We start from the raw sequence: 12898 nt of genomic DNA, 5'->3' as shown, positions 1-12898 counted from the left end.
TCACTGCCATCCCTCTAAAGCTAACTATTTAAAAAAAACTGTCTAAATAATACAAGCAAAATACAAGCTTGCCGTCACTTCCTCTGCTGCTCCCGCTCTTTCTGTGAAGGAGAGAGAAAACAAAACACCGCTGCCCGCTACAGGTAAGTAATGAACTGTGTCATTAAATCCATGTCACCCCTCCCTATCTCTTTGGTCAAAGTGCATCACCTTGCACCTTCACTGCATGAAACCCCGACAGTGTGGGAGCAGGCTATTTGGCCAATCAGGTCCACACCAACCCTGCGGAGAGCATTCCTCCCAGACCATCCCCATAAACCTACATTTCCCAAGGCTAACCCGCACATCCCTGAACACTACAGGGCAATTTAGCATGGCCAATCCCACCCTAACCCACACATCCCTGGGCACTATGGGACAATTTAGCATGGACAATCCCACCCTAACCTGGACATCCCTGGGCACTATGGGACAATTTAGCATGGCCAATCCACCCTAACCCACACATCCCTGGGCACTATGGGACAATTTAGCATGGCCAATCCACCCTAACCTGCACATCCCTGGGCACTATGGGACAATTTAGCATGGCCAATCCACCCTAACCTGGACATCCCTGGGCACTATGGGACAATTTAGCATGGCCAATCCACCCTAACCTGCACATCCCTGGGCACTATGGGACAATTTAGCATGGCCAATCCACCCTAACCTGGACATCCCTGGGCACTATGGGACAATTTAGCATGGCCAATCCACCCTAACCTGCACATCCCTGGGCACTATGGGACAATTTAGCATGGCCAATTCACCCTAACCTGGACATCCCTGGGCACTATGGGTCAATTTAGCATGGCCAATCCGCCCTGACCTGCACATCCCTGGACTGTGGGTGGAAACCCATGCAGACACAGGGAGAATGCCCAAACCCCATACACATGCCTGAGGCTGGAATCGAACCTGGGACCCTGGTACTGTAAGCCAGCAGTGCTAACTGCTGAGCCACCGTGCTGCCCTGTTGGCCCACATGGTCAGTGCTGGTGTTTATAGTTCCTTATGGGGAAGTAATGGCCTAGTGATATTATCACTAAGTTATTCATCTAGTGCAGGTTCAATTCTTGCCATAGCAGATGGTGGAATCTGAATCCAATATTTTCTTTTAAAAGTGTAATGGTGATCATAAAACCATTGGCAGTTGTTTAGGGAAAACCCAAAGGGATTCCTTTGAGAGAAAGGAATCTGCCGTCCTTATCCGGTCTGGTCTACATGTGACTCCAGACCCACAGCAAGTGTGGTTGGCTCTTCACCACCCTGTGGGGTTGGGGGGCAATAATTAGGGCAATGAATGTTGGCCCAACAGTGATGTTCACATCCTGTGACAGAAACATCCAAAAAATTCACACAAATCTTGTCCTACTCTCCTTCATCTCATCCCATCAGGTATTCAAATCCTTTCTTCCTCACCTTTATCCATCCTTAAGTTGGTCAAGACTAGACATCACGGCCCTCCCTGTGGGAGTGAGTACCACATTCTCCCCGTTCTTCAGCTGTCCGACATTTCCCCTGAATTCCTGGTGGCATTTATTAAAGACACTTTCAGATTTGTGGATGGGAATATCTTTTCCACATTCCTGATGGAGAGCTTATGCCCGAAACATCGATTCTCCTGCTCCTTAGATGCTGCCTGACCAGTTGTGCTTTTCCAGCACCACACTTTTTGATCCAGACATCTTCTCTGCGTCCACCTGATCATAATTTTAAACGTTTGTTATGTTATCTCATTTTTGCATTTTCATTCTCCGGCCTTTCTGTAACTATTTCTTTGTAATGTGGAGAGCAGAACTGTGCTCAGTGCTAGAAATGTTTCTCTTCAGACATATTATGGCATTTTCACAGGCCTTCATAATATACATGGAGCAACCAAAGTCTTAAAGCACACGAAATGTAAATAAAATAAATGAATAAAATGAAAATTAAATCCTGTATGGTTCCCTGAGAAATATGTCATTTCCCCCCTGACACACACACACCACTAGCACGGTGGCTCAGTGGTTAGCACTGCTGCCTCACAGCACCAGGGACCCAGATTTGATTCCACCCTCTGGCGACTATCTGCGTGGAGTTTGCACATTCTCCTCGTGTCTGCGTGGGTTTCCACCGGGTGCTCTGGTTTCTTCCCACAGTCCAAAAACGTGCAGGTTGGGGTGGATTGGCCATGCTAAATTGTCCCATAGTGCCCAGGGATGTGCAGGTTAGGGTGGATTGGCCATGCTAAATTGTCCCATAGTGGCCAAGGATGTGCAGGTTAGGGTGGATTGGCTGTGCTAAACTGTCCCATAGTGCCCAGGGATGTGCAGGTTAGGGTGGATTGGCCATGCTAAATTGTCCCATAGTGCCCAGGGATGTGCAGGTTAGGGTGGATTGGCCATGCTAAATTGTCCCATAGTGGCCAAGGATGTGCAGGTTAGGGTGGATTGGCCATGCTAAATTGTCCCATAGTGGCCAGGGATGTGCAGGTTAGGATGGATTGGCCATGCTAAATTGTCCCATAGTGCCCAGGGATGTGCAGGTTAGGATGGATTGGCCATGCTAAATTGTCCCATAGTGGCCAAGGATGTGCAGGTTAGGGTGGATTGGCTGTGCTAAACTGTCCCATAGTGCCCAGGGATGTGCAGGTTAGGGTGGATTGGCCATGCTAAATTGTCCCATAGTGCCCAGGGATGAGCAGGTTAGGGTGGATTGGCCGTGCTAAATTGTCCCATAGTGCCCAGGGATGTGCAGGTTAGGGTGGATTGGCCATGCTAAATTGTCACATAGTGTCCTGGGATGTGCAGATTCGGGTGGGTTATGTAGGGGGATGGGACTGGGTGCGATTCTCTGCAGAGGGTGTGTGTGGACTCAAGAACTTGCACGGCCTGCTGCCACACTGTGGCAATTCTACTGACCTCCATCCACCATTTTTCACTCAACAGAGAAGTTAGGAGCAGGTCGAGGCCATCTCCTCCTTCAAGCCTGCTCCCCCATTCATTCCAATTGTACTCTTGCCCCATCGTGTTCGGTCCCTTTATCCCGAAGAATGATATCTGTCTCCTCTTGAAAATATGAAACCCCAGATTTGCTATAAATCCCCTTTTAAATTCAGTCGTTAAAGGCACATTCCAAGCCAGAGGAAGCAAGAGGCCTGACTGCTCCAAGATGTTAAATCCATACAAGGAGTCCAGGCTATAAACCCAGAATCCTGAGAAATTCTGCTTGGTGTTTGGTTTTGATGTGATTTGGCCCCCAGAGACTTGATAACTCATGAATGTATGTCGTTAAATCCTTGCTTTTCCTCATCCTGCGCCGTCTTCTGAGCCCTGCTGGATGTAATTCTACCCATGCTCATGCATCTCCGTGATCAGAGAGATATACAGCACAGAAACAGACCCTTCGGTCCAACCCGTCCATGCCGACCAGATATCCCAACCCAATCTAGTCCCACCTGCCAGCACCCGGCCCATATCCCTCCAAACCCTTCCTATTCTCATACCCATCCAAATGCCTTTTAAATGTTGCAATTGTACCAGCCTCCACCACATCCTCTGGCAGCAGTTTTCATGTGAAGTCCTACAGTTGCTGCAGATGGTGGTTGCTGGAGCTGTGTTGCCTGACTAACCCAGGCCTTGGAGCCTCCTGATAACCTGATCTGCCTTTCTCATTTGAACAGGTTTAAAGCTGCAAGCTGCACCACAGCATCACTTCATGGTAAGACTTTTGCAGTTCAGCTTTGATAAAGTCGAAAGCAGGTTTTGGTTTATGGTTGAATGTCTGTACGAGCGAGAAGGAATTAATGTTGCTATAGTTAACTCGGTAACCATTATTTTTGACTGCGAGTCACAGAAACTGCAAGATTTACAGCACAACAAGAGATCGTTCAACCCATTGTGTCACTAACAACCACCTAGAGTCATACAACACGGAAACAGACCCTTCGGCCCAACTCGTCCATGCCGACCAGATATCCTAAATTAGTCTCGTCCCATTTGCCAGCATTTGGCCCGAGTTCAAACCGAGAGGGCATAGGTTCAAGGTGAGAGGGGAAAGATTTAAAAGGGACCTGAGGGGTAACTTGCTCTCTGAGGGTGGAGACAAAAAAAAACTGCAGATGCTGGAATCCAAGGTAGACAAGCAGGAGGCTGGAAGAGCACAGCAAGCATCAGGAGGTGGAGAAGTGGAGGAGGCTGGTACAATTACAACATTTAAAAGGCCCCCACCACTTCCTCTGGCAGCTCATTCCATGCACGTACCACCCTCTGCGTGAAAATGTTGCCCCTTAGGTCTCTTTTATACCTTTCCCCTCTCACCGTAAACCCTATGCCCTCTAGTTCTGGACTTCCCCACCTCAGGGAAAAGACCTTGGGTATATTTATCCTATCCATGCCCCTCACGATTTTATAAACCTCTATAAGGTCACCCCTCAGCCTCTGACACTCCAGGGAAAACAGCCCCAGCCTGTTCAGCCTCTCCCTATAGCTCAAATCCTCCAACCCTGGCAACATCCTTGTAAATCTTTTCTGAACCCTTTCAAGTTTCATAACATCTTTCCGATAGGAAGGAGACCAGAATTGCACGCAATATTCCAACAGTGGCCTAACCAATGTCCTGTACAGCCGCAATATGACCTCCCAACTCCTGTACTCAATACTCTGACCAATAAAGGAAAGCATACCAAGCGCCTTCTTCACTATCCTATCTACCTACGACTCCACTTTCAAGGAGCTATGAACCTGCACTCCAAGGTCTCTTTGTTCAGCAACACTCCCTTGGACCTTACCATTAAGTGTATAAGTCCTGCTAAGATTTGCTTTCCCAAAATGCAGTACCTTGCATTTATCTGAATTAAACTCCATCTGCCACTTCTCAGCCCATTGGCCCATCTGGTCCAGATCCTGTTGTAATCTGAGGTAACCTTCTTCGCTGTCCACTACACCTCCAATTTTGGTGTCATCTGCAAACTTACTAAATGTGCCTCTTATGCTCACATCCAAATCATTTATATAAATGACAAAAAGTAGAGGACCCAGCACTGATCCTTGTGGCACTCCACTGGTCACAGGCCTCCAGTCTGAAAAACAACCCTTCACCACCACCCTCTGTCTTCTACCTTTGAGCCAGTTCTGTATCCAAATGGCTAGTTCTCCCTGTATTCCATGAGATCTAACCTTGCTAACCAGTCTCCCATGGGGAACCTTGTCGAACGCCTTACTGAAGTCCATATAGATCATATCTACCGCTCTGCCCTCATCAATCCTCTTTGTTACTTCTTCAAAAAACCCAATCAAGTTTGTGAGACATGATTTCCCACGCACAAAACCATGTTGACTATCCCAAATCAGTCCTTGCCTTTCCAAATACATGTACATCCTGTCCCTCAGGATTCCCTCCAACAACTTGCCCACCACCGAGGTCAGGCTCACTGGTCTATATTTCCCTGGCTTGTCTTTACCACCCTTCTTAAACAGTGGCACCACGTTAGCCAGCCTCCAGTCTTCCGGCACCTCACCTGTGACTATCGATGATACAAATAGCTCAGCAAGAGGCCCAGCAATCACTTCTCTAGCTTCCCATAGAGTTCTAGGGTATCTGTCAGCCAGGGCTCTCTGATTGAACCAGATTAACAGCTCCAATCAGGGAACCCATCGTCTGAGAGGTCCACCTTGCTGAAGTTGTTACTGCAGACAGGAGAAAAACATGCAATACAGAACAACCTCAATTATCCGAACAAGACGGGCTGGGAGTTTTTTGTTTGGATAACTGATCAGGGTTCCTGTGGTGGCGGCATTCGCAGGGACAGGATTCTGATGACGACCCTGCTCCTGCTGCCAGCCCAGCTGCCTGCTCTCACTCTGCTTTTATTTAAATTTAATAACATTTTTGGGGTCCTGGAGGTCTTGTTCAGATAATCCGATATTTGGATAATTGATGTTCAGATAACCGAGGTTGTCCTGTATTTCGCTTCCAAGGAACATTATCTGTGTGCACTTTGATTTTCAAATGACGACCTCTCACTATCTTTGTTGTACAAGTGGTATCCAAGAGAAGAATGTCACGGTTTTGAACTTTGGCAAAGGAAAATTGGCCAGGGGTGATGTAGGGTTGGCACTTGGCGAGAGCGTATGTGGCAGGCAGGCAGCAAGATGGGTTAGGGAGTGTGGCACAAGCCTCGAAGCAAAACCTAGCCTTCCAGCCGTGTGAGATAAAGGCAAGCGTGATACAGGGTGATGAGCCTGACGTTTGCTCACCACTCTGAGCAAAGTTTCTCCCAAACTTTGAACTCTGAGAGGTCAACCAGTAATGCGTTGCAGGGTGAGAGACATCCAGAACTGATACAGGCTGGTTTACTCATCAGAGGCAATACATTGAAAGGCTGTTTTTTTTTTTAAACTCTTCTTTCAGACCAGACTAGTTTCTTTGTTCATAATTTCTTTCATGAATGCATTGGCGGTGTACCCATCAAAGATGGCTGACAGCTCAAAACCTTACGACAAAGAAAATGGTTTTACATTATGTCGACCGATACCAAGTTTCCAATCAAAAGCTTTATACATTTACTCACTGATATGGGCGGCAGGATGGCCCTACGCATTGCTGCCTCACATGTCTGGGTGGGGTGCTGTTCGGAGGGTGGGTGCAGACTCGATAAGTTGAAGGGCCTGTTTCCACACTGTTGGGAATCGATGATTCTAGCCCTGAGATGCATCAATATACCTGGTAGTACTTCTGCCCAGCCCCATCCCCATGTCCTGTTTTGCCTTAGCCAATGACATTCTCCACCATCCTGGAGCTCTGTGGGTGATATGGATATGAAATCTCGGCCTAATCCCTGGGAGTTTACAAATCTCATTTGTGAGTCTCCCTGTAAAATGGCTTCCCTGATCAGAGTCCATCTGAATAGACATTCCCCACCATGGGAGCGGTTCTTCTGTGAAAGCGATCAATCCTACATTATTCCATTTTCATCCATATGCCTGTACAATGACCATTTAAATGCCCTTAAAGTTGGTGAGTCTACTGGGCACTCACTGACATCTGTCCTCGATCTATCACCCCTCATTTTAAAGCTATGTCCCCTCGTGCTAAAGCTATGTCCCCTCGTGCGAGCCATCGCCATCTGAGGAAAAAGGCTCTCCCTGCCCACCCAATCTAACCCTCTGATTATCTTGTATGTCTCTATTAAGTCACCTCTCAACCTTCTTCTCTCTAATGAAAACAGCCTCAAGGCCCTCAGCCTTTCCTCGTAAGACCTTCCCTCCATACCTGGCAACATCCGAGTAAATCTCCTCTGAGCCCTTTCCAAATCTTCCACATCCTTCCTATAATGCGGTGACCAGAACTGTACGCAATACTCCAAGTGCGGCCACACCAGAGTTTTGTCCAGCTGCAGCATGACCTTGTGGTTCCGAAACTCAATCCCTCTCCCAATAAAAGCTAACACACCGTATGCTTCCTTAACAACCCTATCAACTTTGAGATCTATGTACATGGACACTGAGATTCTTTGCTCATCTACACTACCGAGAATCTTACTATTAGCCCAGTACTCTGCATTCCTGTTGCTCCTTCCAAAGTGAATCACCTCACCCTTTTCCACATTAAACTCCATTTGCCACCTCTCAGCCCAGCTCTGCAGCTTATCTATGTCCCTCTGTAACCTGTAACATCCTTCCGCACTGTTCACAACTCCACTAACCTTAGTTTCATTCGCAAATTTACTAACCCATCCTTCTATGCCCTCATCTAGGTCATTTATAAAAATGACAAACAGCAGTGGCCCCAAAACAGATCCTTGCGATACACCACTAGTAACTGAACTCCAGGATGAACATTTCCCATCAACCACCGCCCTCTGTCGTCTTTCACCTAGCCAATTTCTGATTCAAACCATCCTCAATCCATAGCCTCTGTATTTTGTGCAATGGCCTACCGTGGGGAACCTTATCAAACACCTTACTGAAATCCATATACCCCACATCAACTGCTTTACCCTCATCCACCTGTTTGGTCACCGTCTCAAAGAACTCAATAAGGTTTGTGAGGCAATACCTACCCTTCACAAAGCCGTGTTGACTATCCCTAATCAACTTATTCCTATCGAGATGATTGTAAATCCTATCTCTTATAACCTTTTCCAACACTTTATCCACACCCGAAGTAAGGCTGAAAGGTCTATAATTATCAGGGTTTTCTCTACTCCCCTTCTTGAACAAGAGGGAATAGTCCAGTAAAATCGATCTGTATGTGTTCCCAGGGCCCCCTTGGATTTGATTTGATTTGATTTATAATAGTCACGTGTACCTAAGTACAGTGAAAAGCTTTGTTTTGTCAGCAGTACAGGCAGATCATGGTAAGCAAGGACTTACAGATCACAGGGTGCATGGACAGAGAGAAGCATACAGAGTTACACTGCACAGGGTGTGCGCTAGGAATGATCAACATTATTTGAAGTTAGAGAGGCCCATTCAGTAGCCTAATAACAGCCGGGAAGAAGCTGTTCCCAAACCTACTGGAGTGTGTTCAAGCTTCTGTCTCTTCAGCCTGATGGAAGGGGTTGCAGAGAGCATTCTCGGGGTGGGAGGGGTCTTTGATGAGGTTGGCAGCCTTTCCACCACATGTAAATGGAGTCCATGGAGGGGAGGTTGGCTTTCGTGATGGTCTGGGCTGTGCACACCACCCTCTGTAGTTTGTTACGGTCCTGGGCAGAGCAGTTGCCGTACCAGGCCGTTATGTACCTGGACAGTCTGCTTTCTGTGGAGCATCTGGAGATGTTGGTGAGGGTCCTTGTGGACACGCTGAATTTCCTGAGCTGCCTGAGGAAGGGGAGACATTATTACACCTCCTTGACTGTCACATCAACTGTACGTGGGAAGACCAGGACAGACTGTCAGTTATTGTCACTCCGAGGAACTTGTCGCTGTCCTCCCTCTCAGCCTCCATTCCGTTGGTGTAGATGGGGGGGTGTTCTCCTCCTCCCTTCCTGAAGTCAATGCTCAGTTCTTTAGTTTGGCCGACGTTGAGAGAGAGGTTGTTCTGATTACACCATGTCACCAAGCCCTCTATCTCCTTCCTGTATTCTGACTCCCTGTTGTTTGATATCCATCCTACCATGGTGCCGTCATCAACAAACTTGTAGATGGCATTCATTCCGAATTTAGTTATGCAGTCGTGGGTGTCCAGGGAGTACAGTAGGAGGCTGAGATCGCATCCTTGGGGGCCTCCAGTGCTGACTGTTATTGTGCAGGAAGTGCTGTTGTCTATCCTCACTGATTGCAGTCTGTGGGTCGGGAAGCTGAGGATCCAAGTGCAGAGGGTGGAGCTGACACCGAGGTCTCAGAGTTTTGGGATCAGTCTGGAGGGGATCATGGTGTTGAAGGCAGTGCTGCAGTCAATGAGCAGGAGTCTGATGTAGGTGCCCTTGTTGTTCAGATGTTCCAGGCAGGAGTGCAGGGCCAGGGAAATGGAGTCCCCTATAGACTTGTTACATGGGTAGGCAAATTGCAGGGCATCAAAGCAGGCTAGGAGACTCGAGGAGATGTGGGCCACGATCAGCCTCTCGAAGCACTTCATGGTTATGGAGGTCAGAGCCACAGGGCAGCAGTCATTAAGGCACGTTGCATGTGCTTTCTTAGGTACTGGGATGATGGTGGTCTTCTTGAAGCAGGTGGGGACTGTGGCTTGAAGGAGGGAGAGGTTGAAGACATCAGTGAATACCTCCCCCAGCTGGTCTGCACAGGATCTAAGTGCATGGCCAGAAACACTGTTTGGGCCCGTCGCTATCCTCGGGTTTCCTCTCAGGAAGACTGAGCTGATATCTGCAGCAGTGACGGAGGGAACAGGTACGTCTGGGGCTGTTAGGGCAGGTGACAGCACACCACTGGCATTCTGCTTGGACCGATGTGGTCAGGGTTGGTGTTGTAATCTTCACTGCTCTCCCTCAGTGAGGAATCTGACACACTGGTGGCAATATTTTGCACTTTCTCTCCCAATTCCTTTCCACCATCAACATCTACTCAATAGATTCAACGTGTCATAGAGTCACATGGCACGGGAATAGACTCTTCGGCTGACCCTAATCCCAAACTAAACTAGTCCCACCTGCCTGCTCCTGGCCCATCTCCCTCCAACTCTTTCCTAGTCATGTCCTTATCCAAATATCTTTTAAACATTGTAACTGTACCCACATCCACCACTTCCTCAGGAAGTTCATTCCACACGGGAACCACTCTCTGTGTAAAACAAACTGCCTCTCATGTCCTTTTTAAAACTTTCTCCTCTCACCTGAAAAGTATGGCCCCTAGACTTGAAATTCCCCACCCTGGAGAAAAGACCTTTGCTATTCACTTTATCTATATCCCTCATGATTTTATAAGCCTCTATAAGGTCACCCCTCAACCTCCTACGCTCCAGTGAAAAAGTCCCAGCCTCTCCTTATAATTCAGTCCCCCCATTCCCTTTAACATCCTGGTAAATCTCTTCTGAACCCTCTCCAGTTTAATAATATCCTTCCTGTAACAGGGCGACCAGAACTGGGCACAGTTCTCCAGAAATGGCCTCACCAATGTCCTGTACAACCTCAACATGACGTCCCAACATCCGACATATCTAGGGCAGTAGACATTGAAGATGGTGGCAGGGTTGGTATTTTTTAAATCCCTGCACCAGATAGGGGTGTCGCTGGCTAGGGCAGCATTTATTGCCCATCCCTAATTGCCCAGGTTAGTGACATGGCTGTGGGTCTCTAGTCACGTGTAGGCCCAGACCAGGTAAGGGCCAGTTTCCTTCCCTAGAGGGCATTTGTGAACCAGATGGACTCCCCAGCCCCGCAACAATGGATTCATGGCCATCATTAAAGTTGTACATTTTTTTTTTAGTTGAATTCAAATTCCACCATCAGCCACGGCAGGATTTGAACCCGGGTCTCTGGGTTAACAGTCCAGCAAGAATACCATTCGGCTTTCGCTCCCCCCACCCCGTGCTACAATCGGATGTAATTGGGGAATGACGGCTCGCAGGGCCCTGCTAGTCTACAGTGAGTCGATATGACCCATCCTGCTTTTTAGCTGACCCCAAGTAGAGAGTCAGTGGGCGGAGCGACGTATCCCACTATTCCCTACTCCCCTCGGTCCTTGATTATGTTGACGACAGCAGCTGTGGCTTCTGCTTTCATTGAGTGTTGTTTCTTAGGGAGGTGTGTCAGTCCTGGTACTTCAATTAAGTCTACTGGCATATATCCAATCTCCTGTTGAGGTCTTGCCTATATGTCTGGGAACATTCCACATAATGCCCATAGTTTGCCAGTGCATGCCAATCTGTTCTACAAGCCCAATGCAAGCGTACCCAACCATCATGCAGACTGGATGCATTTATTTCCCTTTTCTCTGCGCCATTGTGTACTCTCGTGGATCTATATTCCCCCCCCCTCCCCAATAGCCGTTGAGTGTCTATACACAAAGTAGTGCCCCCGCCATTCGGGCATATCCAGAACCGGACTGGCACCTTGACGCTTTCCAGTATTTAAGGTACCCGCTCACGTCTCCTAGCTTCGAATCTCCGGCTCCTCACGCTGAGATTTCCCGCTGGACTTGAAGGGCTTTTCCTTGTTTGTAATAGATACCAACAGTCCTGGGTCGATTCACATTCTGTCCCCCTGTCAGTGTGGTCACAGACATTCTCAGGTCTCCCCCCTAGGGAGGCCGTTCCTACCTGTTTGGCCTGCATCCGTTTAATCAAGTCTGTATTTTTTTTATCAGCTTCCTCCTTTTTTCTTCCCCCTTCCTTCAGCGTTTTATTCTGTTGTTTGGCTTCATCGCCTGCTGGGACACCTTCCTTCCTCCTGCAGTGTTTTTGATAAAACTGTGGTGACCCATTTTTCTGTCAGTTGGCCCGTTGCTCTCACCTTATGGCTCGCTTTTGAGAGCAGTCACTGCTAAAGTGCCTGACCTGCCCGTATCCAAGACAGATGCCCAGTGAGTCAGCTCACGCCATCAGTTTGTTCTATGTGCAGGCCATATCTGGAGCACACTGCTGTGTGGCAAGATGTCCGCCCTTTAGATCGAGCCCTGCTGAGCTAATTGACAAGGCGTTTGGTATGCATTCCTCTATTGGTCAGACAACCACCTGATGAAGTGGCAGTGCCTTGAAAGCTAGTGCCTGTTGGACTATAACCTGGTGTTGTGTGATTTTTAATTGTCAGAGCACTGAGTACAGCACTGATGGGAGGTCATGTTGCAGCCTAACATTGGTTAGACCACTTTTGGACTATTGTCTGCAATTCTGGTCTCCCTCCTATTGAAAGGATGTTGTGAAATTGAAAGGGTTCACAAAAGATTGACAAGGATGTTGCCAGGGTTTGAGCTACAGGGAGAGGCTGAACAGGCTGGGGCTGTTTTCCCTGGAGCGTCGGAGGCTGACCTCATTGAGGTTTATAAAGTGGTGCGGGGTGTGGATAGGTTAAATAGCTCCGGCTTCCAAATCGAGCTTGGTCGACCTATTTGGAAAGGTACTTGAAAATTAAAGAGGCAGGTTGGGATGTCACCAAGGTGTTTAACGAGTGAGAAAGCACCACTTCATTGACAGCTCATCGTGATGCTTGGGCAGTTCATTCGACACTTTTTCACAGGAGGTCTTGTCTGAGACTGTAATGAATCTCTCAGTAAGCTTGGAAAAAGTCTGGTGGAAATGCGATTACATCAAGGCATACAAAAGTGAACATGAACCATTGCTGGGAATGCAACAGTGATTATGCAGCAGGGAATATCCATTCCCACTAAGGGAGGGCAGTTTCAGGATGAAACTGCAAAGTCATTTCACTTTGAGGGTAGATTCTTTGCAAATAATCTGCCTGATGGAATGTGGATAACCA

The 12898-nt window shown here is 47.9% G+C and overlaps 1 protein-coding gene across 5 annotated transcripts in view; it reads left to right on the top strand.

Moving 5' to 3' along the window:
- Nucleotides 1–12898, top strand: part of LOC122543394 (beta-1,4 N-acetylgalactosaminyltransferase 1-like) — a 159082-nt gene that overhangs the window by 94245 nt on the left and 51939 nt on the right. For all 5 annotated transcript variants that reach the window (XM_087985553.1, XM_087985556.1, XM_087985555.1 and 2 more), the window contains one exon: nt 3707–3744. In XM_087985553.1, the coding sequence (XP_087841679.1) occupies nt 3707–3744 (38 nt within the window). The remainder of the gene's footprint in view (nt 1–3706; nt 3745–12898) is intronic.

This window comes from Chiloscyllium plagiosum, unplaced genomic scaffold (genome assembly GCF_037043375.1).
Source record: "Chiloscyllium plagiosum isolate Xiang-an unplaced genomic scaffold, Cpla_swu_hap1 HiC_scaffold_53X, whole genome shotgun sequence".
In the NCBI taxonomy this organism is placed as follows: domain Eukaryota; kingdom Metazoa; phylum Chordata; class Chondrichthyes; order Orectolobiformes; family Hemiscylliidae; genus Chiloscyllium; species Chiloscyllium plagiosum.
Note: the sequence above shows the minus strand (reverse complement) of the source record. Positions and strands in the feature narration are given on the sequence as shown.